We start from the raw sequence: 26,373 nt of genomic DNA on the forward strand, positions 1-26,373 counted from the left end.
AAGCCGTGGGGCAATCAGTCTTTCTGAGCCTTGTATTTGAATAAGGCTAGGCACTAGGAACAACAAATGAGTATCCCTACATATCCATTTTGCTGATAAACACTTCAAAAATGTCATACAGGAAACACATCTATTTTAATGTTTAATAGGACAAGATTGAGAGGAGGCTCATACTTGACTGTACGTACCATTTTTATTTGTTTGTTTGCTTGCGTACAGTGGTGGACACATTTATTGCATCACCCCATTATTCTTTACATTTACTGCTTTATCACCATATATGTACCATGAAAAAGTATTTGCCCCATCTGATTTTCTGCATTTTTGCTAATTTTTCAAATTGAATTTGGTCAGATCTTTTTGTGGGTATATAGAGGAAGCCTGAGAGAAAAAAATGGCACCAGAGTTTGGTGCTACTTTCATTGGTTTGGTGTGCAAGGTAATCAAACATGCAATCTTCAGATGTGAAAAAGTTATTGCCCCCTTAGTTAACTCAACCCAACTAAAGGGATAATTAGGGTCAGCTGTTTGAATACTTTGGTTAACAATCTGGACTGATTTGGGCCAGCCCTGCCCAATATAAATCTAATTAACTTTGGCCCTTACCATCAGAGTGAAGTTGTCAGCACACAGGTTCTAGAGGCACATCATGCCTCGATCAAAAGAAATTCTCGAAGACCTCCAGAAAAAAGTTGTTGATGCCTATTAGTCCGGAAAGGGTTACAAAGCCATTTCTAAGGCTCTGGGGCTCCATCAACCCAGTCAGAGCCATATTGTCCAAATGGAGAAAGTGGGACAGTAGTCCTGCCAAAATCTCTCCAAGAGCAAGGTGTAAAATCGTCCAGGAAGTCACCTAGATTCCTAGAACAACATCCAGGGATCTGCAGGCCTCTCTCGCCTTAGCTAAGGTCAGTGTTCATGACTCCACCTTCAGAAAGACACTGGGCAAAAATGGGATTTATGGCAGAGTAGCAAGGCGGAAACCACTGCTCACTAAGAAGAACATGAATGCTCGTCTCAAGTTTGCCACCTGGATGATCCTCAAGAGTTCTGGAACAATGTTCTATGGACAAATGAGTCAAAAGTGAAATTTTTTTGGCCAACATGGGCCCTGTTAGGCACTGCATTCCACAGTAAGAACCTCATACCAACGGTCAAGCATGGTGGTGGTAGTGTCATGATTTGGGGATGCTTTGCTGCATCAGGACCTGAACGACTTGCCATCATTGAAGGAACCATGAATTCTGCTCTGTATCAGAGAATTCTACAGGAGGATGTCAGGCCATCGATCCGTGAGCTGAAGCTGAAGTGCAACTGGGTCATGCAGCAAGACAATGATCCAAAACAAACAAGCAAGTCTACAGCAGAATGGTTGAAGAACAAGAAATTTAAAGTTTTGGAATGGCCTAGTCCAGACCTAAACCCCATTGAGATGTTATGGCAGGACCTGAAACAAGCAGTTTATGCTCGAAAACCCACAAATTTCACTGAGTTGAAGCAGTTCTGCATGAAGGAGTGGGACAAAATTCCTCCACGGCACTGTGAGAGACTGATCAATAACTACAGGAAGCGTTTGGTTGCAGTTATTGCTGTTAAAGGTGGCGTAACCAGTTATTGAGTCTAAGGGGGCGATTACTTTTTCACATGGGGGCATTGGGTGTTGCATAACTTTCTTTAATAAATAAATGAAATAAGTATCAAAGTTTTGTGATATTTGTTCACTCAGGGTCCCATTTATCTAATTATATTTCGGTTAAAGATTGATAACATTCAGTGTCAAAAATATGCAAAAATGCAGAAAATCAGGCAGGGAGCAAATACTTTTTCATGGTACTGTAGTTCATTTTTCTATAGACCTTTCTTTTAGTTTTGTTATTTTTGATTTGCTATTTGTAGTTTTATTGAATTCAAATGCTTGTGTGATTTTCTCTTCATACTACACAATGATTGAAAGTCAGGAAATATACAGTACATTATGTTCAAATGCCAAAAATGAAATGTAATTATACTACAAACATTTTAAAAACTTGTTTGACAGTTAATAAATTACCACACATATAGTTAAAAAGTAAACAATATTCACAATAACTGTTTCGCAGAACAAGACAAGGAAAGAAATATAACCAATAATATAATGTGCTACTTTTTTATTAAATAATAAATAAGGTAATTGTATTTATTTTTTCTGAAGAAACGAATAACAAGTAATAAGTAACTTGTTACGTAATAGAAGCGTGCCCAACTCTGCTTCTTCACAAGGTAGTTCTGATACGGCAACTAAACAGTAGGAAAACGTACTTGTCATTCCATTTTGGCATCATAGTCTATTTTGTGTTACTAGGGGCATAAAGAGTTGAGCACTTACCTTACACGTTTTCATCATCATTATGTTGATCTACCACGATTTTAGAGTGTGCATGGTAGACTTCATTTGCAATTCTATTCCTACGGTACGGGGCTGGTCGTGCATATTCATGAACTAGTCTACATGCCTATGCTGACTGCAGATCTAATGACAATCATTTGTAATCTGTCAACATTTAAAAGCATTCAAAACCCCTCATAGAAAAATCAGTATAAGGTAAATATAAACAGTTTTGCAGTCGAATACGTAATTTTTTTTTTTTTTTTATTGCCCAGGTTCATCCTTTAAAAACAGCGTTTTAAAATGGCCATATGAGCAACAGTTTCATAGTAAAAATATTTGGCACAATTTTAAAGAAAGAAAGAAAGAAAGAAAGAAAGAAAGAAAGAAAAGAAAGAAAGAAAGAAAGGAGAAAAGTACATGGTCCATGTTGTTTGTCTGTTTTTTTATTTCTTTTACAATCCAAAGTTAGGAGTCCACCTTGGGGAAGATGCTGACCTTGTTGTTCCTGCTCATCTTCCTCTCTGCTCTGCACTTGGGCTGCTTGGTTTGTATGAGCTCCTCTGGTGTGTTTCCTAATGGAGGTAGCAGCCTTTTCTTACTATTCCTTGTTTCTGACAGCCACTGTGGTGGGAGCTCGAAGGGCCCGAAACCAAACTGCATCGCGTACTTGTCATTGATGTCTTCTACCTCCGAGGGGGTAGCCGGGGCCACCTGGGCGGCCGAGTCTGAACTGTTGTGTGGGGGAGAGTACTTCTGCACCACGGTGTCCTTGATCTCCATGCTGGTCGTTGGGATCTCCTTGGGACGTAACTCTCCAGATCCTACAGACTTGGTCTCATTCTCCTCATCCTCGCTTCGCTTGAATATCTGCTGCTGCCCGATGTTGAACATCTCAAGGAGCTGGCTTCCTGAGCGTACGTTGGGCTCCTGAGTAGCATCCGCGATGCCATCCAAGCTCACTGTGTTTCTCCGGCTGTAACGTCTGTGGAGCTGAACGATGGTCCCCACCAGGCACTTGCGAACCGACTTGTTAACTGTCAAAAACAGCAATGGGTTTGCCAGCAAGGAGATCTTAGGCAGCCATATGGCGGTGAGCAGCAGGAACACGGATACGTCGGAGATGTCGAGAATGGTCCTGTAGATCACTAGAGTCACGTAGGGGATGCTGCACAGGATGAATGTTAGCACCATGCATAGCAGCATGGAGTGCAGTTCTGCCTCTCTTTGGGAGACGTAGGGGATGGAGATGGTGTTTTGAGGAGTCCGCAATGCGGCGATGATGACCTTTTTCTTCTGGCTGGTGCTCAGGGCTCTGCGGATTAGCATCATGAAGATGAATACCACCACCACAGGCAGGATGACAGTGGTGATGTTGTAGGCAAGGACGTACACCAAGTGGCCAATTGAAAAATCCAAAGTCTCGGTGCACAGGGACGTTGCGTAGATATCCGTGACGTTGCTCACTGCAAACACAGGGACGCTGGCTACCATCGCGTGCACCCAGATATATATGACCAAGTCTCTGGACTTGGAGTCTGATATTTTCCTTTCCAAGGGGTATAACACTGAATAGTATCTGTCAACCAAACACAACAGGGTTAGTTTAAAAAGTCAGTATATATTTAAAGAAACTCTTGGATTACATTTTAATTATGCTAACACTATCCTTAAAATACAAATACTGTAACTATTCTACATTTTCACTGGTAATACTGCCAAAAAAACAACCATCAGTTATATTTACCACAGTTCCTTTTCAATTGCAGAGTTACACTAAATCATTTTAACAAGCCCCAACACATCCATTTTATTTATTTATTTGTTTTAAATGTAGTCGTTGCCAATTGTTTTAGTTATTTTTCTCCCAATTAGAAATGTCTAATTATTATTTGGACTCAGCTCGCCGCTACCACCTGCACTAACTGCACTTTACAAGCGTTTAACGTGCATTAGTTAAAACACATACTGTATGAAAAGGTGCCTCAGAAACGCATAATATATGAAAAGGTGCATCTGAATGGTCTGATCCTGAGTGGAATGCTGTCATTCAGAGAGGTATTTCAGTGTTGTATTCAGATCTCTAATAGGGGGTGTTGTTCTTTCCAAGACGGGCATGACATCCCATTTCCTAAACTGTGTAGTTGTAGACAAATGTATCCAAATCTGATAATCCATTCTACTGCTACCTCGAGAAAGGCAAAGAAATCCACATTTTTCAGCTGTTCTGCAGAATTAATCAAAGTTCACAGAGTCAAGTATGATCTATACAGGGTGCCCTATAAGTCAGGATCATAGGTATTGTTGTTAATATTGGTTGTGTCTCTTGCTGTGAGATTAAGCAAATTCAGATCATTTTGATGTGTGATGCAGATAGAGTGTGGTCACTGGGTTTTTAACCAAAATAAATAACCCTACATGATACTCTTCTTACTGTCTGAACACTACAACTGACCTCTATATTTCACATACATATAGTATCTTTGATAATTGAATGTTTAGGAAAACATTTTGGATACTTGGAAAAGGTTTAAATGTTTAAACTCCATAGCATTAACATCCTTGAACTAAATCTGAATAATCACGGCTACTACCTGCAGCAGGAGGAGGTTATGAAGGTAGTTGTAAATTTTAAAGCAAAACAATAAAGGGAAATAAAAAAATGGTCTCCTGTTTTGGAAGTTTTTAATATATTGATCACAGAATGTTTTATAAGAGATATTTGGAACTGATATTTTAATCATGTGAACCAAGAAACGTATAAAGCACTGCATTTTTGAAAGAAATATTCACTATAATAAAAAATAACAATAATACAAAAAAATATATATCGGGGACGTGTTAACATAATTTGTGATCTGGACTCGCATGGTAGCTCAAATCAAATAACAATCTTTTTTTTTTTTGTAGTTCAGCCTCCCCCCTGTCTATTTCATGATAGATTGTTATTATACTGTTTGGTACACCGTTCAATAGCAACTACTGTTTTTTTTTTTTTCCTTGCACACTCTCCCTTCCCACCACTCTGGATCCCAAGTTACTTCAGATGAATTTATTGCATTCACTCATAACTATCCTTCTATCATAACCCCACGGCAATCCAATTTATATGACCCATGAGGGCATTAAGGCTCATCCATAATTACCATCAATTACAGCAAGCGTACACCATGTACTCTTTTTCCAGACCCCCATCCCTGACCCCCCACCCCCCAAAGGCATACATAAAAATGTTGACATCAGAAGCAGTCCCTAGATTTTGAAAAGGTATTTACTTATAAGACAAAGTGGCAAATTACTGTTTACTGTATCCTATACATTGCGCACAAACACATAGGCATTGCTGAATTTGATTACAGGTTCACATTTTGATAAAGATGTTTTTCTCTCTATGGCTCGCAAGATGATCATGATCTTTAACTTAACTGACTCATGGATTTCCAAAGTGGTAAAAACAATACTATTTTTCGTTCCAATATTGCTCACTTTCTGTGTGCAGAAAGCAGCCACTACTTGGCTGTTGTTTGCTTAATTCTATATACAGCTCAAGACATTTTGTAACAATACAGTAGTATTACATGACAGGCAAAATTTTCCAATGGGTGTACTATATGAGATTAGATTTTTGAAGATCTTACGCTGATCTTCGTACAAACAGATTTTAGACACATTATTATTCTATGTATTACGATAAATTTCATCTTCATTTCATCGTGTGGTGCTGTCTTTCTGTACCATTTGCCATTCAAACGATCAGCCATGCTTTACACTGCTATTGATAAACAAATTTCATCAGGAAGTTTTAAACACATACACAAAAAAATAACCAGGGCTTGTTGATGCTCCACTGCCTTCTGTACTATGTAGAAGGGCCGGAGGAACCACTGCATCTCAACACTGACTTTGCCCTCCTGGCCAAGCTCCAGCAGCACCTCCAAGGGAGATTTAAATCAAATGGATGGAGAAACTGAGATAAAATGTCTGAGAAACACTGCAGTGACACCCGTCATGAATGCTCTCAGCATGCACTGCAGAGCTCTTTTCATAAAAAAAACAAAACACAAAAAACGGCATTCCTGTCATCTTTTATTCATGATCCTATTAGCTGCTCGCTTTCTCCCTTCTGGTTTTAGGATTGCCATTTTTCAAAGACGGTGTGCAATTGTAAGGTTGAGAGTGAAGAGGGAATCTTTTAATGTATGAGATTGGATTGGAAAGAATTGCTCACATTTGGTTCTCTATCACTTACTCTAATTATCAATGAAAAATTTGACGCTATCAAAAAATGGTGAAAAAAAAAAACCCAGCTCTTTATTCTTATTTTTGTAAATTCTCTACTGAATCGTTGGGAGATCTAATCTTTAGTGAAATCTGCCTTTTGTTAAAATGTATTTTTTTGCAGTGTAGACATTATAAAAGAATACTGGAAATATAAAGAAGAGCGAGTCTTTATAGTAGTAAGCGCCAGGTTATCTACTGATCTGCCACTTAAAGTGTCTATTTTTTACTTTAGTTTTGCATGCAATACACTGCAGAGCACTAGTTGGCGCTCACTAATATAAAGACATTTTGTATGATCTAGCCTGCATTACACATGTCTGTGACAGGCAACTATAATGGAAGAGCAGCTCGTGAACAACATAAAAATGTAAGGGAACAGTAAAATAAATGTAATTTAAAGCTATTGGCTCTTGTGACAAGTGCCCGCCCCTGTGTATATTATCTGTTATGTGTTGCGTGTGGTGTGTTTAAATGTTGGTGTATAGACATTGGTACACGGGATATAAATGTTTGTATTTAGGCACGAGGATTGCACAGCACTTCACGTGCAAGTAAAAAGTAATAATATGTGAGCACGGGGAATTGCACTTTATTAATTCACGTGCAGTTGTACCGAGACTCCAACTGAATGATTGATTAGCAATCGAGTCTTGGTACAGCTGCATAAAAACAGCATGTTTTCACCCACTCGCGGTTGGTGTTCGGTGAGTGGAGAACGGGATAGGAGACGGAGGTAGAAATAATAATAAGAATAGTAGTCATCGTTAAATAGAAGCTCACCGTGTTTGTTAGTTAGTCCGTTGTTTGTTTTGTTTAGTCCGTTTTGTTTGTCTCTTTTGTTTTGGCGACGTGTGCCGTGTCCTGTGTTTGTGTTTGTTTGTACAACCTTTTTTTATTTTCTGTTCTGTTTATTAAATGCTGAGCGAAACATTCGCTCAGCTCCACCAAACCACACCTCTCTGTCATTCATTCCTTTTCCTGGTTCTGACGCCGCCCACTTCGGCCGTCTCTGTGACAGCTCTATACAGATTCTCTGTATTTACTACTGCTGGGACAAATACTTCAATATTCAAACACTGCTTACAATAGCAAAAAACATAGCAAAGTGTAATAAAGCATAGTAAAAAGCATTGTAAAGCCCAGACAGGCATGGTAAGGCATATTAAAAGACAAACAAGCATTGCAAACCATTGTAAACTATAGTAAAAACATAGCATAACCATGCAAAAATTCTACAATGACTGTAAATGTACTGTGGTAAACTTTTATAATGGATAATTAAACAGAATTTATAAATGACTGTATCAAAAAGATACAAAGGAAACCAATGCCTAAATAAGTAACACATATTCTGCTGTACAAGAGAGTGTTTCTCTCTAAGTAATTGCATGGGATACCAGTTATTTTTCTTTCAACTGCAATATGGTACACATTTTAGTTTTGTTTTCCTGCTAATTCAAACTGAACAGATATTGTTCATCTCAGCACCTGTTAGTGCTGAGTGTTTTGTCTGCAGGCTCACCTGTCCATGGCAATTGCAGTGAAGCTGAGGATGCCCACTGAACAGAAGACCTTGTGCAGGAACTTGATGACTTTGCAGAAGATCGGGGTGTAGACCCACCAGCAGCATTGCGGGCTGGCACTCAGGACGATGTCGAAGGGCACGCACACCAGGCTGGCACAGATACCAGAGCACGCCAGGTTCTTGATGAAGCGATTGGTCACAGTTTTGAACACAGTCGTTCGGCAGGTCGACCACAGCACCATGACGTTACCTGAGGAGAGCAAAAGCAGCATTTTTCAGACCTGTCTGTTCCTTCCCATTTAGTGTTACTCCACCCGCCCTGCACAGACCACATTACAAACTATTTTCTTGGCAATTTCACTGGGGGAGTGCGGTTGCTTCCACCCTTCAGTCTTTCTTAACTGTTTTGTAGCCAGTAACATGCTTTGACCCCAAAGACACTGCTGAGGGAGATAACCTAGGGAAGTTAAACAGTAACAGACTACAGTACTTGAAAGTAAGGCAAGCTCACTTTCTTGAACCTAACATCATTCCAGAAACCTTTTTATAAAATGGCAGATTGAATTGAATTAGTTTGAACCTGGTTAAGTACTGGCATTAGACAGTAACATAACTTAAAGCGACCTCTGGAAATCAAAATGACTGTCGTTGAATAGTTGCACTGCTTATATAACTAACCATGTGAAAACAGATTGCATCAATTGCAGATTAGGGGTCCTACCCTTTATCGCTTTCATTTACAACCATGTTTTGGCATTAAAAGCTGAGATATTTCCAAGAAACATTATTATTTGATAATAACATTACCTATATTTTTGAAACCAGAGAAAAAAGTGCCTTCCACTAATCGTAACAGAGACGGTCAGTGATGGTACAGGACAAGGCAGAGGTGCCATATACATGATGCTCAGACAAGCTATTCAAAGTCATAGGTATTTAGATGTCCAATGTTCAATTGTTTGTATGTATCTGGTCAGTTTCCAACTCTGTGCTATGGCGGATAACAGTCGTGTTTATATCCAGGTCTAGCACACGCTGCATGTAGAAAACTGTACAAAATAACATTACCAAAAGACAAATCAGAGCAATCAGTATAAAGCAGCACAAACTACATTTAACCCTGTGGCCCTACATCCTTAACATGCATGTGGCAAAGTGGTTTGCAGTGCTCAGTAACAACAATCCAACAACAGTTCAATGGTGAAAAACAAAGTTTTATTATTTGCTTTTAAATAATAATACTAACTACACAGCGATGTGTAAAGTCAGTAAAACCATGGGGTTCAGTCCCAAAATAATATTAACACACACTGTACACAGACATGGTCACAATCCCAAAGGTGAGTGTTCCTCGTGTAAGTGGTGAGTTATACAGCAGCCAGTGAAACAGTAGTGCAGCGGTATAGTCTGGGGCTGATGCTGGCTGATTAGCGACAGCTCCCGGATAGTTTAGCCGTCTAACAGTGACAAATACAACTATTAACAGACAGACAAAAACAATGTGAAAAACACTCCCGGTTTAAATCACAGCACGTCCTTTACAGGTCTTTTCAGTAACCGTAACAAAGGAACAGATTGCTTTGATATACCTTCAGTCCCGCCCCCTTCGGTAGCACGTGCAATCACTTATCCTCCAATCCATGACTGACACCTCGACAATCGCATTAGGTCGATTATTTCTGGTATAGTGACTCCGCCCCCTTCCGACTTACAAATGACCCTGGAATGAACTGTCAAACCATGCAGTCCGGGGCACACACGTCTGGAGGGAGAGTGCTGACTCACTCTCTGTCACAGCGCCCCACTCGACAGTGAACACTCATGCATAGGAATGAGACCAGCCTTTGTCTGCAGTTCAGATGCAGGTACTGTTATGTTCTGCACTGTACTGGTTTGAATGGGTATGCCTACTGTAGCCCTCACTAGCCTACACTAGACTACCTGCAAAATTCAGGATTACATTTCAAACTCCATTCCAGTTTCAATTGTGGGATGTATAGATTCAGTTTATAATTGGAAATGTGTATACATAAAATTTCTTTAAACCTTATTGTATTTCAGAGGTTTTTTTTTTTTTTTTCAGATGGGCATTTGTACTGGTGAGTACCCAGTGATTATTGATTCTGTAAATACTAAATAATGTTAAATCCAACTGGCTGCCACCTGCTTCTGTATTTTGACAAATCTACACTCCAGCAGTCTGTTCTCCAAAATGGTTTTAAAAGGACCTTCCAACCAAGAAACTCCACTCCTGCCTCTATTGAAGTCTGTAAAGTCTGCTGTCTCGAACAAATGCAGCTTTTATATTTTAGATATGTTGTAAAAGCTGCATTTTACAGCTGTCTGCATTGCTAGTCCAAACCTTGTCTGTGTTGATAAATCTGTATCAATCAGTAATACAAAAAAGAGGAACCAAAAAAATATATACTGTAACAAAGAACATATTGCAACTGTTTTAAAAACATACAAACATGTAATGCTACTTTTAGAGAAACAAAACAGCTAAAGAAACAATCTTCTTGCTTGTGGGTGCTACAGCTTCCAATATGCTACATCGGCAGTATCTTTAACAGCAGTACAGACACACTGATCCCTATGGGTCTGATTCTTTGAAACAGACAATGGAGGAACTTCAGCTGAACATGGGGTGACCAAGTGTAATGACCCTACATTGTAACACAAGGATGTTAATTCAGTACTGTCCAAATAATTGCTCATTAGCCATACCCACCATGTAGAAGGAGAGTTTCAATGAGAGGAAGCTTGTGTGAGAAGGGCTAAAATAATTAAGGTAAGATAAACAAACTGGTAAGTCAACAACGACTGGTTTCTGATTAAGTGCACAGAAGGCTGATCATAGCTTTATGGACAAATCCAAAGTAAGAGAGAGGAGCAACACATCTCGGCAGCAGTTTTAGCTTTAGATAACTGTCAGAAACATGAATATCAGTGACAATATGATATTAATCAGCCTCTGCATTTATGGGCAGGGGTAGCTTGAAAGGGGAGGCCAAAGGTCAAACTATGTAGTGTACAAAAATGTATAATATAGCTCTGTTGTCTAGGCTAAGCTTTAATAAGTAATCTATTGCATGAGTTTCCTGACTGAATTGATTGTTCCAACCCTATCAAAAATATTATTTTAGTGTAAAATGAAACCAGCATCGAGAATATTAAACTTGAATTTAATCCATTAAAACAGGCTTTAAAGGCATGGTTAGCACTCCTAAATAGCTTATTTTGTGCAATAATAACAGTCATTTTAATAATCATAAAACAAATTTGCAGTACAGTTGCCAGGCTGGGTCTCTGAGCTCCTTGTGAATGCATCCTGAGCTCCTGAAGGGCGTGATTAATTTAAGAAGCTGTAGAGGCTCAGATGTTTTCTATCAGATTTCATACTAAATCCGAGGGCTTATTCCACATCCTTCAAGGAATAAAGGACCCTCTCCAGATTCCAGATCCTTGTGGTTCTTAATCATCCAAAATGAAGAGTGTAGTGCAGTAACAGCCATTCCTTGCAAAGTTTGCAATCAGCTCCATGAAAAATAATTGTCATGACCTACATCCATCATAGGTACAGACAGACAGACAAGTTCCTCCATATATCCCCAGATACTGTGATCATCTCAATAACTGCAACAAATGTTGTGATACTCATAGGGTTCCCACCTCTGAGGTACAAAAAAAGGGGACATCTGAACAAAAGGGCTGTTGTTAAAACTCTCCAGAAATCATCCAATAATATATCAAATTCTTATTGTGCATCTACTGCAATAATAGTATCTGCTTTTATTAACTTGTGCTCAACATAAGGGACTTACCGGAAGGCACATTCAAATTCTAGGACACCATCCTCAAAACCTGGGTGATCCAGGGAAAACAGGGACAGGTGGCAACCCCAGACACTCATCACAACTGAATGAGTGGTTCTTTAGATAGAGGTACAAATGAAAATGTGACATATATACAGTGCAAAAACACAGACGGACAGGCACCTTCTTAAAGCTTCTGATAGTCTCAGTAACATGTGCTAAAGCACTAACTTTCATTACAACTGGATAAGTGGTTCTCAATCTAGAAATAATAATCTAAGTGTGCAATAGTTTGTACAGTGTATAGACCTACATGCACACAGTATGCCCAGCAGGGGACAACACACATAGTTAGTTTTTTTTTTGATTTGCTGGTACAGTGATTCTGTAGTCAGTTCTCAAGACGCCTCACCACATCCAAACAGAGCGGAAATTTTTTTCAGACGGAATAAAAAACAAAAGCCCAGATAAATACAGACTTTTGTCTCTCTATGTAAAGCCTGCAGCAAATAAATAATGAAAACCCCACATATACTCCACACCCTCCTCTGTATCCAAGAGAGCGGCAGTGCCTCTCTGCACAGCTCTTAATGAGTCAAACAGATGTCTTCGCCAGAGAACACAGTTAAGAAGGTGGCATGTCATTACTGTAGCACGATTTGCTCACATGCAGCATTGCTGTTAAACACTGATTAGGAAATGATTGTGTGGCATTCCCCAATGAGGGGAATGCCACGCAAGGTTGTAGAATGCTCATTTACTCCAATGTCATCACTGTACAAATTTATTAAAGAACTAGGAAGTGATTTTTATGACATTTTTATACAGTCAGCAATCGGATATCCGTTACCCAGATGCCGTCAGTCGCATTTTACCGCCCTTGTATTAAGAATAAAATAAATCCTTGTTTATATATATATATATATATATATATATATATATATATATATATATATATACACACACACACATACACACACACACATACATACAGTGCCTTGCAAAAGTATTCAGACCCCTGACCAATTCTCTCATATTACTGAATTACAAATGGTACATTGAAATTTCGTTCTGTTCGATATTTTATTTTAAAACACTTAAACTCAGAATCAATTATTGTAAGGTGACATTGGTTTTATGTTGGGAAATATTTTTAAGAAAAATAAAAAACTGAAATATCTTGCTTGCATAAGTATTCAACCCCCACACATTAATATTTGGTAGAGCCACCTTTCGCTGCAATAACAGCTTTAAGTCTTTTGGGGTAAGTATGTACCAGCTTTGCACACAGTGTCGGAGTGATTTTGGCCCATTCTTCTTGGCAGATTTGCTCCAGGTTGTTCAGGTTGGTTGGACGACGCTTGTGGACCGCAATTTTCAAATAGTGCCACAGATTTTCAATGGGATTGAGATCAGGACTTTGACTGGGCCACTGTAGGACATTCACCTTTTTGTTCTTGAGCCACTCCAGTGTTGCTTTGGCCTTGTGTTTGGGATCATTGTCCTGCTGAAAGGTGAATTTCCTCCCAAGCTTCAGTTTTTTAGCGGACTGAAGCAGATTCTCTTGCAGTATTTTCCTGTATTTTGCTCCATCCATTCTTCCTTCAATTGTAACAAGATGCCCAGTCCCTGCTGATGAGAAGCATCCCCACAGCATGATGCTGCCACCACCATACTTCACTGTAGGGATGGTGTGTCTTGAGGCATGGGCAGTGTTAGGTTTGCGCCACACATAGCGCTTTGAGTTTTGGCCAAAAAGCTCTATCTTGGTCTCATCTGACCACAAAACCTTTTCCCACATCGCAGATGGGTCACTCTCATGCTTTCTGGCAAACTCCAGACGTGCTTTCAGATGGTACTTTGAGTAGCGGCTTCTTTCTTGCCACCCTCCCATACAGGCCAGTGTTATGCAGAGCTCTTGATATGGTTGATTGGTGCACCATTACTCCACTCCCAGCCACTGAACTCTAGCTCCTTCAAAGTGATTGTTGGCCTCTCTGTGGCTTCTCTCACAAGTCTCCTTCTTGTTTGAGCGTTGAGTTTTGAGGGACGGTCTTTTCTTGGCAGTGCTTGGGTGGTGTGACGCAGCTTCCACTGCCTGATTATGGACACTTGGATATTATTTTGTACCCTTTCCCTAATCTATGCATTTGTATTACTTTATCTCTAACTTCTGTAGAATGCTCTTTGGTCTTCATTTTCCTTCAGATTCACAGCCTTACCAATGATCCTTCAACAGTGGGGTTTTTATCCAGAAAATGTGACAACAACTTTAATGGTTCACAGGTGGAGGCCAATGGTAAAGTAACTGTGTCCTCGTTTGGGCAATTTCTTTCATCGGTGCAAACAGCACAGGGGTTGAATACTTATGCAAGCAAGATATTTCAGTTTTTTATTTTTCTTAAAAATATTTCCCAACATAAAACCAATGTCACCTTACAATAATTGATTCTGAGTTTCAGTGTTTAAAAATAAAATATCAAACAGAACGAAATTTCAATGTACCATTTGTAATTCAGTAATATGAGAGAATTGGTCAGGGGTCTGAATACTTTTGCAAGGCACTGTATATATGTAACAAATTTATGCACTTGCCCGTCACACGTGATTTCCGACTCAGTCACCAGTTTTCTGATACAAATCCCATATCCTGAATGTTACAGTTTATTTGAATATCCATCAGCCCGCGTTTTTTTTCCTGTCGCATGCCAAATCAGTCTGTTATTATGGTGCAGTTACACAGCGCTTCCTCCCGTTTCACATGACGAAAACGCAGCCAAAACAAAGATAACAAGACAAGCTACGTTAATGTAACAGTTAATCATTAAACAGTTTTAGATATTGTGATGTAATTTTTGTAAATTTTTGATCTTTAGTTGTTTTTGTACATTTACATTTTCAAGTGAACTGTGACATTACGGCCTTATTGAGCACTATATTCTGCAATTTTGAATACTGATTTTGGATACTGTTTTAATTCTGGAAACTGTTGTTTTTTTTTCCTTTCTCTTTTGCTACATTGCATTACCTTTTACGTTGTACGCAGGTTTGTGCATGTGTAACATTTTGATTTAATTTTGCTGTTGGGTTTTTAATGGGGAATTTTACATACTGCTACAATACTTTTAAATCTGGTACATATGTACTGTATTACAGTCCACTCTTTTGGCAAGTGATATTTTCAGAATATCACTGAATTAAATACTACTTCTGTAGAAAATATTGTACTGTAGCAACAAAACCAATACAGTTCATCTAAATGGAAGCCTACTTATTTTAAAACACAGTCCTTTCAGCGATGTATTTTTGATATTGTATATTTTTTGTGTTCCCTGAAAAATAGACATGGATTGGAACGGGCCAATTGAAATAATCAAAAATGCATTTAACCGTCACTGAAGTCACAATTTTATAGGGTAGGATATAAGTGCTGACTGTATTTGTTAACCTTTCTCTTATCTTCTATACTAATGCAATAATTCTGAATGGTTCTAGGTTCGGTTGCTTTTTTACCAGGGGTCACATGATTTGAAGGGGTAAGTCTTTCTAGTTTTAATCAGTTATATTTAATCGCAACACAGAAACCAAGTCCAGTTGGAAATTAGGTGGATGCAGATTCAAGAAAGAAGGTAAATGTCACGTCTTCACACAGAAAGTGTTAAGATATGGAATGGGTTACCTTGCCATATTGTTGATGCTGAATCACTGTGATCTTTAACAACTTGACGTTAACAGGTTTTGAGATCAATCAGCTACCAGAAACTGGACGAATATAGATAGGCCAAATGGCCCCCTCTCGTTCGTAAATGTTCTATTTTTCAATCCTTCAATCCTCTCCATTTCTCTATTTTTAAAGATGCAAACACATCTCCTGAGCTATTTTAAAAATAAGATTTAGTGGAGTTGGATTAAATTCATTTTCACAGTGGTAAACAGTGTAGCCTGTAAAGGTCAATTTCCTTGTTGTCCAAAACCTTGACAACATCTATAACCAAGAAAGACTAATCCAAAAGTAACGGATATGGTAGGCACACTTTGCTTCTGTTTCTGGGGGTGACAGATTTCCCAGCTTTGAATGAAGTATGAAATCAAGCACAAAGGCAAGCGTCGCTCCTTAAAAAATAGCATTTTACAAGAATCCCAAAAAAATGACAACCTTATCTTCTATCCAACAAGCTTGCTGTTTGATGCTGGGTAAGTTTATAATTCAAACATACATTAAATGGAAAGAAAGAAAGAAAGAAAATGCAGTGAGTGCTGTTACATTGCACTGTTGCGTTAAAGTCAAAGACACTGCTAATTACTAGTATGTCTTTTTTTAATAAATGGAGCTATTGTGCATGCTGTACAGAAAACTGTTTGTCCCCTCCATTACGTGATCATCAGACTTATTGATTTTGTTGAAGGACTATGGGCAAAAGTGAAAATGGCTTTGAAAGTGTAAAAGTAATAATAAAATAACACCTCTCAGTAAACAATGAGGCTTTGTAGATTTGCTGTGTCTGTGATAACTAGTCCCAATCTTTTATTTTACCACCAATATTTATTTCCGCTAGAAAAAATGCAGCCTGTCATAGTGACCTCTCACTAAACATTTTACCAGTCACCACACAAATGAACCAGTCACGTTCACTCTACACACATATATTCAAAATCCTTTCGCATTCATATTTTTAATTAAACATGAAACAAAACTGTTAAATCATTTGTTTTCATACTGATATTTTAGCGTACATATTCACTAAACTGGTGACTTGGAGTGTCATTTTGTGCCATGTGATAAACAACTTTCAGCTGAGTAATCAGTTTGCTGCCTGATGATTGACTTGCTTTATCGCAGTGCTTTTTCATGGTCGCTTGCTGCTTCAGTGTAAGCATAGTTACTATATGGTTGCCGCACTCTGTTTGTGCTGTCAGGGAAGAATCTTGTATATTAACCAAGCCTTTAGTAAATCCATCATCTTTTATGCAAAACTGGCAAAATATTTTGTCAGTGCCCTCGACGTTTTCGTGTCGTCCGCACACAAACTTTTTTCCCCCACTCAGGGTTGAACATATTTTCTTACTTGGTGAAGGCTTTGTAGTAGTTTCGATATCTTTTGGCACGTCCAGTTCTGTTTCTTTTTCACTTGCAGCTGTTTTTGAATAATGTCCCTATTAATGTCTGACGAGGTATATCAGCTCACAACCTTAGTCATATGTTTATGCTTACAACCAGCAAGAATTTTTTAGCTGCCTCACACGTTTTGCTGCCAGTCAAACTGACTTGAAGCTTCCGTCTCTGTCAGTCAATGAGCTTTTGAGACGGTCTCTGACCGGTATTTACTGGTTAACTGAAACACTACTGTAACATAGTATGCATTATACTTCAAATGAAAGAAGCTTTAAAATATTTGTTTCAATTTTGAAAGAATATTCGAACGTGAAATACCCATGTTCATCCCAGTACTATTTAAAATAATGTCCCAGGTTATCATTGGCATGAGTAACTAAAGTCTTGGAAGATCCTGGAAGAGAAAAACAGCCCTTCTGAATGGTGTTCTGGTGCTAGGAATAAGTTATAAGTCATCATTGTCATCATAATGCCTACATTGTGGAGGACTCACGTAGAGTATAAACATGATTTAGAATGAAGTCTTGTATTCGGCAGCCAGGATCTGAAAGGGAAAGGGACTTTGCTCTCATCCTAATCACACTAGCTGTTGCGTCTTAATGCTTAACGCTATACAAGTTAAATCAGGGTGATACTTTCTTTTAAAAGAAACCTCAGGTTTTATTTTAACTATGAACTCCGAAACAGTGCGTCATGAAAGCTTTGCTGGGGTCTGAGGTGGTGAACCTTGGAACACAGTACGATTTCAATTTAAAAGACTCTGTTTTTCAGACAAAGAGAAATAGGTAGTGGAATACTAATGTATTTGTTCAATTCACTGATGTAAATTGGTTATGTACTCATAAAGCCCAACATATGCTATTAAGACACCATTAAATACTTATTGAATCATTAAGGAAAGCTTACATTATTTGAAGAAAGACTAATGAACAGGAGCCAATAATGCATTTATGTAATAATGATCTATTCTAAGCAAAGACAACAAACTTGTACAGTATGTTACAGCATGTTTAGTATGTTGGTCATCTACAGCAATACCCTCCACTACACAAGGGCTATTCAATGCATATAGTGTGTCTGATTTTCCAATTCTCCGGTTCAACTGTGAATTCTTAAATAACAATTGAGCTTCAACTCCACACACTCAAAGATTAATGTCTGAATTTCTACGTTAATTTGTTACCATGTGAAATCAGATACAACCCTCTTTTTAAAAATTTGATTAAATGGGTAGAAATTGTCTTTAATCCTAAAATCAGAAGCCCTGAATAGATTTTGTGTAAACGGTCTGCATGACTGATTTTATTCATAAAGCATGCCATACTTTATAATTTATAAAAGCTGCATCTCTCTGTTTCAGTTACAAGGCAGTGGTCTGACAAAAGGCTGGTAGTAGGTGCTCAGTTGGCAGGTGCTTCTGTATCCAAACCGCACAACATGCTGTACTGATTCTTCTTCGTCGTGTCTCCACTTCAGCCTTCAATATGGTCTTCTCCCAACATTCCATACTGATGATGTTCCACAAGGGACCGTCTCAAAAGTGCCAAAGTAATATGTCCGATTTACTCCTTGGTGGCCTCTCTTATGAATTTGCAGACGAAATGTGAAATTTTGGTGTGATCTTAGACCCAGACATTTCTTTTGAGAAACACGTCAGGAATATTACTAAAAAACAAATTGTATCATCTAAGAAATATCGCCAAATTGAGAAGTTTTCTTTCCCACTCAGATACTGAGAGACTGATGCATGCTTTTGTATCTTATAGAATTTATTATTGTAATGCTCTAGTCTCTGGTACTGCAACTTATACAAAATGCTGCAGCTAGAATTTGAACCGGGACTAAGAGACGAGATCACATTACTCCTGTGCTAGCATCTCTGTACTGGCTTCTGGTCCGATTTCGGATAGATTTTAAGGTGTTGCTTTTAACTCGTAAGGCATTAAATGGCCTTATAGCTCATTATAGAGTGCACATAGAGTCATGGTTACTATGTAAAAATGGCATTCTGCACTATTTGCTAAAGTGTTTGGTGCTGTTACTGGTACTGGAAGTTATAGAGTTGCTGGCAACTCTAGGTATTATTATTATTGCTCCTGATTTCCACCTCCAACTTCCCTGAAGGAATTTGAGGCTGCTGACCAATGAGGTACGGTTACTGATCCCCCGTGACCAGTTTAAACACCTTCCTCAAGTTGAACCAGAGCAGACCTGACTAAAACGCATCCTGTTGACAGTGTTAGTGGCCGTGGCAGTGACAGTGGCAGTTTGTTATCATTTTGTAAGGAGGACCCTGTATCATTTTTCAATTCTACATTCATTTTCCCCAACATCCCCATTATCAGTACGTCTAACATACCTTTAGCTCTTTCTCGTAGCTTTGAAATACAAATCAAGCACAGGACATTGTCTATACACTACATTTAGCTCAGCTGACAGATTTTACAAAGCAGGCAGTCAGTATTTAACCTCTAATCTCACAAAACGCCCCTATCACAAACAAAAAGCCAATATGACGGTGTCACAGGAAATAAGTTAGCTGGGAAATAAGTTAGCGTTTGCCTTTTTCAGTCTTTCTATGCATGTGTGAATCTTAGACCTGAAAGGGAAGGTTCTCTGTGTGTTTTTTAGGAATATATCATTACCAGTGTCATTCATATGGACACCATCTCCCCAAAAAAGCCCAACCTGATCATATTTAATTTTGGGGTGCCGAACTGAATCCCCCTCTAAACCCCTCACAAAATCCGAAATTACATCGTTCACCCAGTTACGTGCTTTGTTCATTTTTGGAGATGCCTTTACATTTTTCCAAAGACGTCGCTGGGTGATGCACAAGAAAATGATTTATTATTACAGTTTAAACACAAATATAATTGCACATAAAAATAAATCGGCCAACAAATGATAAATTATTTCTGCTTATTTCATAACCCATATGCAAAATAATGTATGTATTGTATTTATAGTTCACAGACACTAGCATTTAAATGGTCTGTATGTCGAGAAGGTAGCAACCTTTTCCAGTTGGGTAGCTAATCTACAAAGACTACTACTCTATTGTTAAGTTTCTTTCTTCTTCTCGTTTTTTACTCGATTGTTTGTTAATTCATCTGGTAAAATGTAGTGCTTGCACCAGTAATAACAGTGCTTTTCAACTCAAATCTTTTTATAGGGGTTCTGAAATGAGGCTTGTGATCCAGGGGTGACATATTTGAAACAGTAAATACAGTAACAAGAGACAGAACATTATTTAATCACAGTCCTTCACAGCAGATAATTGAAAAATAAATAATTAATTTCAATCCTACCGTAACCAACAACAAAACTGTTTCAGTGTTGTATTAAAAATGAAATAGAGAAATGAAATGTGATTCTTTCATTACCAAGAACATGAGACAAACATACTGTATACCTCCTTTCCAATGAGCATGGACTGACCGCCAGTCCGAGCTGATGCGGATTTGCCTTCATTCCTCTTGAACCCCCACTGATCATCTATCCGAGCTGAGTGAAAAGACTCTTTTTTTTTTTGTTTTGTTCGGTGACAAAGTGCTCTTCATGTCACAAGCATAACACTAGAACTGAATGTATGACAATTATTGCAAACCATAAGAGAAAACCAGCATGCTGCCATTAAATTAATAAACACACTGAGTAATCCCGTGGAGTATGATCTGCCAAGATGCAAAGAGATCAAGCAATTTCAGATCATTATGGCAATTCAACAACAATTCAAAGTAGCATGCATCTCTTGTTGTGCTAAGCTGGGGTATTTCAAGTTAGTAAATTAGTCTACGTGATTTAAATTAAACTTCTGATCAACTAAACAACAGGTAACCTCTGTCTGATTACTATGTCAATCCAATCACCTTTTTTCATCCACCAAATCTTAACAATGGATGTTAGTCCAAAGATAGTGCTAATCAAGATCTGTCGTACCAGTCATTAATGATAGAAGAGAACCCATGTAAGCTCAATACGGAACCTGCCTATAATCCCTTTTTTGGAAGTTCCTTATTTTCCTATAGATTGTCAGACTATTTTCACTTTGGTGAAATTCATTTCACCTGCTACTAACCCTGTGCAATATCACCTGGAATTCTAAATGTCCTGTGCTGCACAATTGGAGGACTTCTAGAATCCTAGTTGCAGGCTCAATTCAAATGACACTGTGACCTTTCAGTTCTGCTGTGCCGCATTCTACCATGAAGAAGGTGGGGACAGCAGAGTTGAAAGGTCGCTTGAAAAGTCAGCAACTAGGCTTCTACAGGCACAGATAATGCCAAGTGGAATCTGACACAGACAAAAGTGAACTCAAAACAACTCTGAATCATTTACAGGTAAGGCTGAGATGTAAAAACAAATAAAATGACTTTTGACACGTCTTTACCTTTAAGAAAAGCTCAGAAGCAGTTACAAAAAAAAAAAAAAAAAACAGGATCTATATTTTTTGACTTGCTTGTCAGTCATTCTGTGTTCAGAGCCGTGACAATATCCTGTGCAAAGTCACAGTTCAAAATGACTGGCTTAATTTTCCTCACCACGGTTTTTTATCTTAATTAAGCTGTATCCTAATACTGAGCATGTAGGGAATTAACAGGATTGCAAACTGTTTTGGCAGCAATAAGCCCAAGCTGAATGAATGTGCATTTAATTTCTGCTTTACTGTTCCAAGCAGTGTTACAGAGCAACCCGCTTTATCTTTGCTGTATCCCGTGCTGTATATATCGCAGCAATCTATATTTCAACATAATCCTGGTTGCTTTGAGATTTGAATCAGTTGGAAATACATTTCTTCACAGTGTGAATTGGGATTTAAAGAATCTAGCAATAGTCTAGAACAGTAAACATCTTTTTTGTTGTTTTTTTTTTTCCTCAAATTGGTTGCAATAACCAAGGGCTAGATTTTAAACTGGTTGCAAATGTGAGATCATAAAGACAGATCCCCCTGCTATGTTAATTTGGAAACAGATTTCTATTCAAATAGTATCTGGTGCAGATGCCGCTGATTCCACTGTCCCTATCATTCATGCCTATTCTAGTTTGATATTTGCTGTGTACTGTGCTGATTATTTATATTCGTGTTGCTGTTCAAAACATGAGGACGATGACGACCCAAAATTAATGGATGAACCAATCTGACTAATAGACATGTCCTAAAATGTCATACAGAATGTCCTCACCAAGTTTATCACAACTGTGTATGCGGTTCTCTATGTTAAACTGTATCGTTACAGGTGCATACCCCGCCTTCATTATCTATACACAGAATGCATGTGTTGGTCCTAATTGTACAACACAAACAGTAGCAGTGTTTACGTTGGTCCCACAAAGCATTTAGATCACTGAACTGACCCCGATGTGTTCCATTTTCATATACAACACACCCGTTCTTTGTTCTCGTAGAGTACATTGCTGATATGCTTGTACTGTTATCTACATGACCAGCCTGAGGTTTGTTTGACTGCTGTAGTACTCACAGCCTGCTACACTGTAGATTAGGTGTGTGGATCAATCAGACATCGCAATAGCCACACGTATCAAAACAACACCATTTGTGGAAATATCCAAATGCTGCAAGCTCATCATTCTGACATTTCTGGACATCACATTCTTCTAAATACTTTATCATTATTTATTGTGTCTACAAAGCTTTGAAAGAGAATAACATAGCCTAATCTTTTTGAAATGCTTTGTGGCATTGTAAAAATACTAAATATGTAAAAATACTATATATATATATATATATATATATTATTATATATATATATATATATTATTATTATTATTATTATTATTATTATTATTATTATTATTTAACCATGTTTTCTTATAATCCCATTTTGACTGTAATATGTTATGAATTTATAACAAAATATGTATACTAGAGTACAACAAAGGATGTGTTATTTGTTTACATATTTGTTTTTCTTCTCTGGGATACAACCTTGCATATAACCTCCTGCTGCTGCAGACATAATGGGGGGGAGGGGGGGGGGCACGTACCGTGCATGCCGCTGACACGACCTTTAGAACAACCTCTGATGGCTGAATTGGGACCCCCATTTAAAAACTGAGGAAAAGGAAAATACCAAACAAGAATAAAAAATGTAAAAAAAAAAAAAAAAGCAGGTGTTGCTTGAATATTGTCTGTAATAATCCAAGGCCTATTTTATGTACTACGTGTGTGTGTGTGTGTGTGTGTGTTGTGTTTGTGTAGGCTATATTGTCCAACACAAAATACATGTATTACATTCCATGTGCACCTAGGTTTAAACCATTGCTTCAGACAATGTAAACTAACTGTGAAGCCTATAAGATATGCAACTTATTGATGTATATAACCAGAGTCCATACAATTAATGTTGTCAAAAAGAAAGAAAAAAAAAACAGTCACTCATAATTCACATTTAAGTATACAATTGAGCAAGTTGGATCAACATATAGCTCTACTAGCTGCACAAGCCAATCGCATCCACACTCGCAGGCTGCAAATGTCATATATAAATACAGTTATATTCCATGCACGCCTTTCTATTTCAACACACGACATTGCAACCAACTCACCTAACAGCGACCCAATGAAGATGAGCACCTGCGCCGCGATTGTGAAGTTCCGGTAGGTTTGCTCTTGACTGTAACCCTGACTTTCCAACGGGATGATCCGATTCTCACTCTTGTTGTTGTTATCCCAATAAACCAGCGGACTGGAAGAGTTTTGGAAATCCCAGATCTTGGTAGCTGGAGCGAGAATCCCGCTTTTGTTCCCAATTATAGCAGACCAGCTCCCACTATCCTCTTCCATGTCTCTTGTTGTTTGCCTATGTCTTTACAAGCATCTCTGAATCACATTACCGATACATCAGGTAACCAACGCGGAGGCTTCTGTTCCGTTTACATGTTTAGCATAGCCATGCTGGTAATAACCAAATACTATACGATTATTAATTAATCCCCAAACCAAGGTTCAAAAGTGGAATTTGTCTTTATATACCTTACTGCTGAAAATACATATCGATAAAGCGGAGTGCGCGTTCATTAGAAATTTGGAACGAATGCGGTTGGAATGCACACTTGTTCAGTATTCTGCCGGTCCACTAGTCTGGTATTCGCACCGTGCTCGGCAGTTTCTCCTCGGCCCCCTTCCATGTGAAAACTAAAACAACAACATCCACTTCCTCGAAGTGCTCAATAAAATGAATGTCCGACTATAATTTTTAAATAAGCATCACTTAAATACACGCCTTTGCTCACAAATAGTCATTTCCAATCTTGCAGCTCGCCTCTCTGTCCCAAGACAGATGTGCGACTAAGGACATTGGTCAGAGAGAACCCAATGTTGCTTACTGATCAGTACTGCATTTCCCCCCTTACGTTGCTTGTTTTCTTCAATTCCCAAAGTGTATCCTGTGTAATAAAACAGAAATTGTCAACCACAGCAGCGTATTTTTGCACTGCTTGCTACTCATTCGTTAGCCGTCACTGGGCTAACACGGGCAGACGCAGCACTAAACTTCTGCCTTTTTGTGGATATTAAAACATATGAGGTGCAGTTTCACGAGTTACCGCGCCTAAATGATTTCCAGTGTTTTGCAACAACCAGGGATAGTGCAGAATAGAATTTTTTTTTTTTTTTTTTTTTTTTTTTTTTTTTTTTACAGTGTTTTTGTCTTTTTGTTTTATATTAAACGCATGCACATAAAAGGCTATGCAGCGTGGCTCAACAGATTTGTTTATACGTGTTGTTGTGTATTATTATAGCACAGAAGCACTGTTTGCATTAATAGTCAGTTTAAAAAATATAGGCGTGTACCTCTTGCTGAAACCTGTATTTAGTGTCACCAAAAATAAACTGGTGCCATACGATAAAACTGGTTTCAAAGAGGGGAAATACCTTGCTTGTAGGTTTCTAACCTACACCACTGTATAGGCGGTGGCGTATTTTGGATGATGCATTCATATACAATACATGCACTATCTAAGCCTGTATCCACTTCAGCTTACATAGGAGAGGCCCTTCTCGACCATGCCCTCCTTGCATGTCTTCTCACCGCTTACCTTTTCTATCCAGGTTTCTCGTTTCAGCAACAAAACGTCTTTCTCTTTTTCAGCAGCAACCACGGTCTGTAGCTGACTGTGGTATGGAGCGCCGCCCCTTCCCCCTTTTCGGGCTTGAGTGAGTGAGAGCGTAGTAAGGGGTGGGGTCTCGCATTTACGGGATGTGTGTAGCCGTGACTGCTCTTAAAAAAATGCATTCGGTGATTTATTCCTTCCTAATTAAAAAAATCATATACTGTACCAGTATTTTATGACACTATCTGTGAATATACAAACAACATATGTATCAGGGGCGCTACCATGTAATAATCATCTTGTGACAAGTGTAATCTCGTTCACTGGAACAAGGTATAGTTTTAAACAAGTATTACAAAGGCTCCCATTCTCAGTACAGCATTGCCTACCACTTAGACTGATTCCACAGAGAAGCAGCACATATCCAGGACCTTAGAATGGAAACACCACTTAGATTCCAGCTGGGTGTGTTAGCCTTTCAAGATGGTTACCTTGCTGGACACTGAAGTTATCCCTTTTATTACACAACAGCCAGACACAGCTCTCTTCTTGGCTGGTCAACCATTCTAAAGATGACACTAATTAATGACACCTGTTCTAAAACCACTGCTTACTGATGATTCGCTTAACAGAGGCCCCCAAGCCCTGCCGGCAAAAACTCTTTCAGTGGACTACATTGATTATTTCAAACAAACAGATGTAAATGAATACCTAACATTAAAAAGCTGTAGCATAATAGGATTAACAGCATTGATGCGGTGTCTTCCTCTGTAATAATGGAAGTCATTCTTCTACTGACTCACAAGTTCTGTTATTACCTTGTAGTGCACCAAAGCTAACACACAATCCTGTGACTACAGGTTTTCTGCTTTATTTGAGTTTCTTATTGTTACTATCTCAGCGATTACGGTTAACATATGATCCTACATGCTGCCTTGAATTACTTTTTCGAATTTCTTTTTGCAATATTTTTACTTTTTTATTGATAGTACAATAGAGACAGAATTGCCTGCGGCCCCAGTTTGATATTAAAATGAGATGAGATTGAGTTTTACACACTAGGTTCATGGTGCAGACAAAAACGTAATCCCTTAGCCGGATGCAAACCAGGTGCCAGGAATTAATTCTTTGTGCCTTCTTGTCCTTGGTTATCACATTTTCCTGAACTGAGACCAGTAATTGACAGCACTCTGTCTAT

The 26,373-nt window shown here is 38.5% G+C and overlaps 1 protein-coding gene across 2 annotated transcripts; it reads right to left on the reverse strand.

Moving 5' to 3' along the window:
- Positions 1-1,829: 1,829 nt before the first annotated feature.
- Positions 1,830-25,258, reverse strand: LOC121324013 (G-protein coupled receptor 176-like). 2 transcript variants are annotated; one of them, XM_041265391.1, is made up of 4 exons: positions 25,161-25,258; positions 23,670-24,509; positions 8,169-8,421; positions 1,830-3,944 (listed from the first exon to the last, which is right to left on the reverse strand). In XM_041265391.1, the coding sequence occupies exons 2-4, from the start codon at positions 23,905-23,907 to the stop codon at positions 2,834-2,836; spliced, it is 1,602 nt and encodes a 533-aa protein (XP_041121325.1). In that variant the 5' UTR covers positions 23,908-24,509; positions 25,161-25,258; the 3' UTR covers positions 1,830-2,833. The 2 variants fall into 2 exon arrangements, with proteins under 2 accessions (XP_041121325.1, XP_041121326.1); XM_041265392.1 differs by lacking the exon at positions 25,161-25,258 and having other exon boundaries at positions 23,670-24,655.
- Positions 25,259-26,373: the final 1,115 nt, after the last annotated feature.

The sequence above is a fragment of the Polyodon spathula genome, chromosome 12 (genome assembly GCF_017654505.1).
Source record: "Polyodon spathula isolate WHYD16114869_AA chromosome 12, ASM1765450v1, whole genome shotgun sequence".
NCBI classification, from domain to species: Eukaryota; Metazoa; Chordata; class Actinopteri; order Acipenseriformes; family Polyodontidae; genus Polyodon; species Polyodon spathula.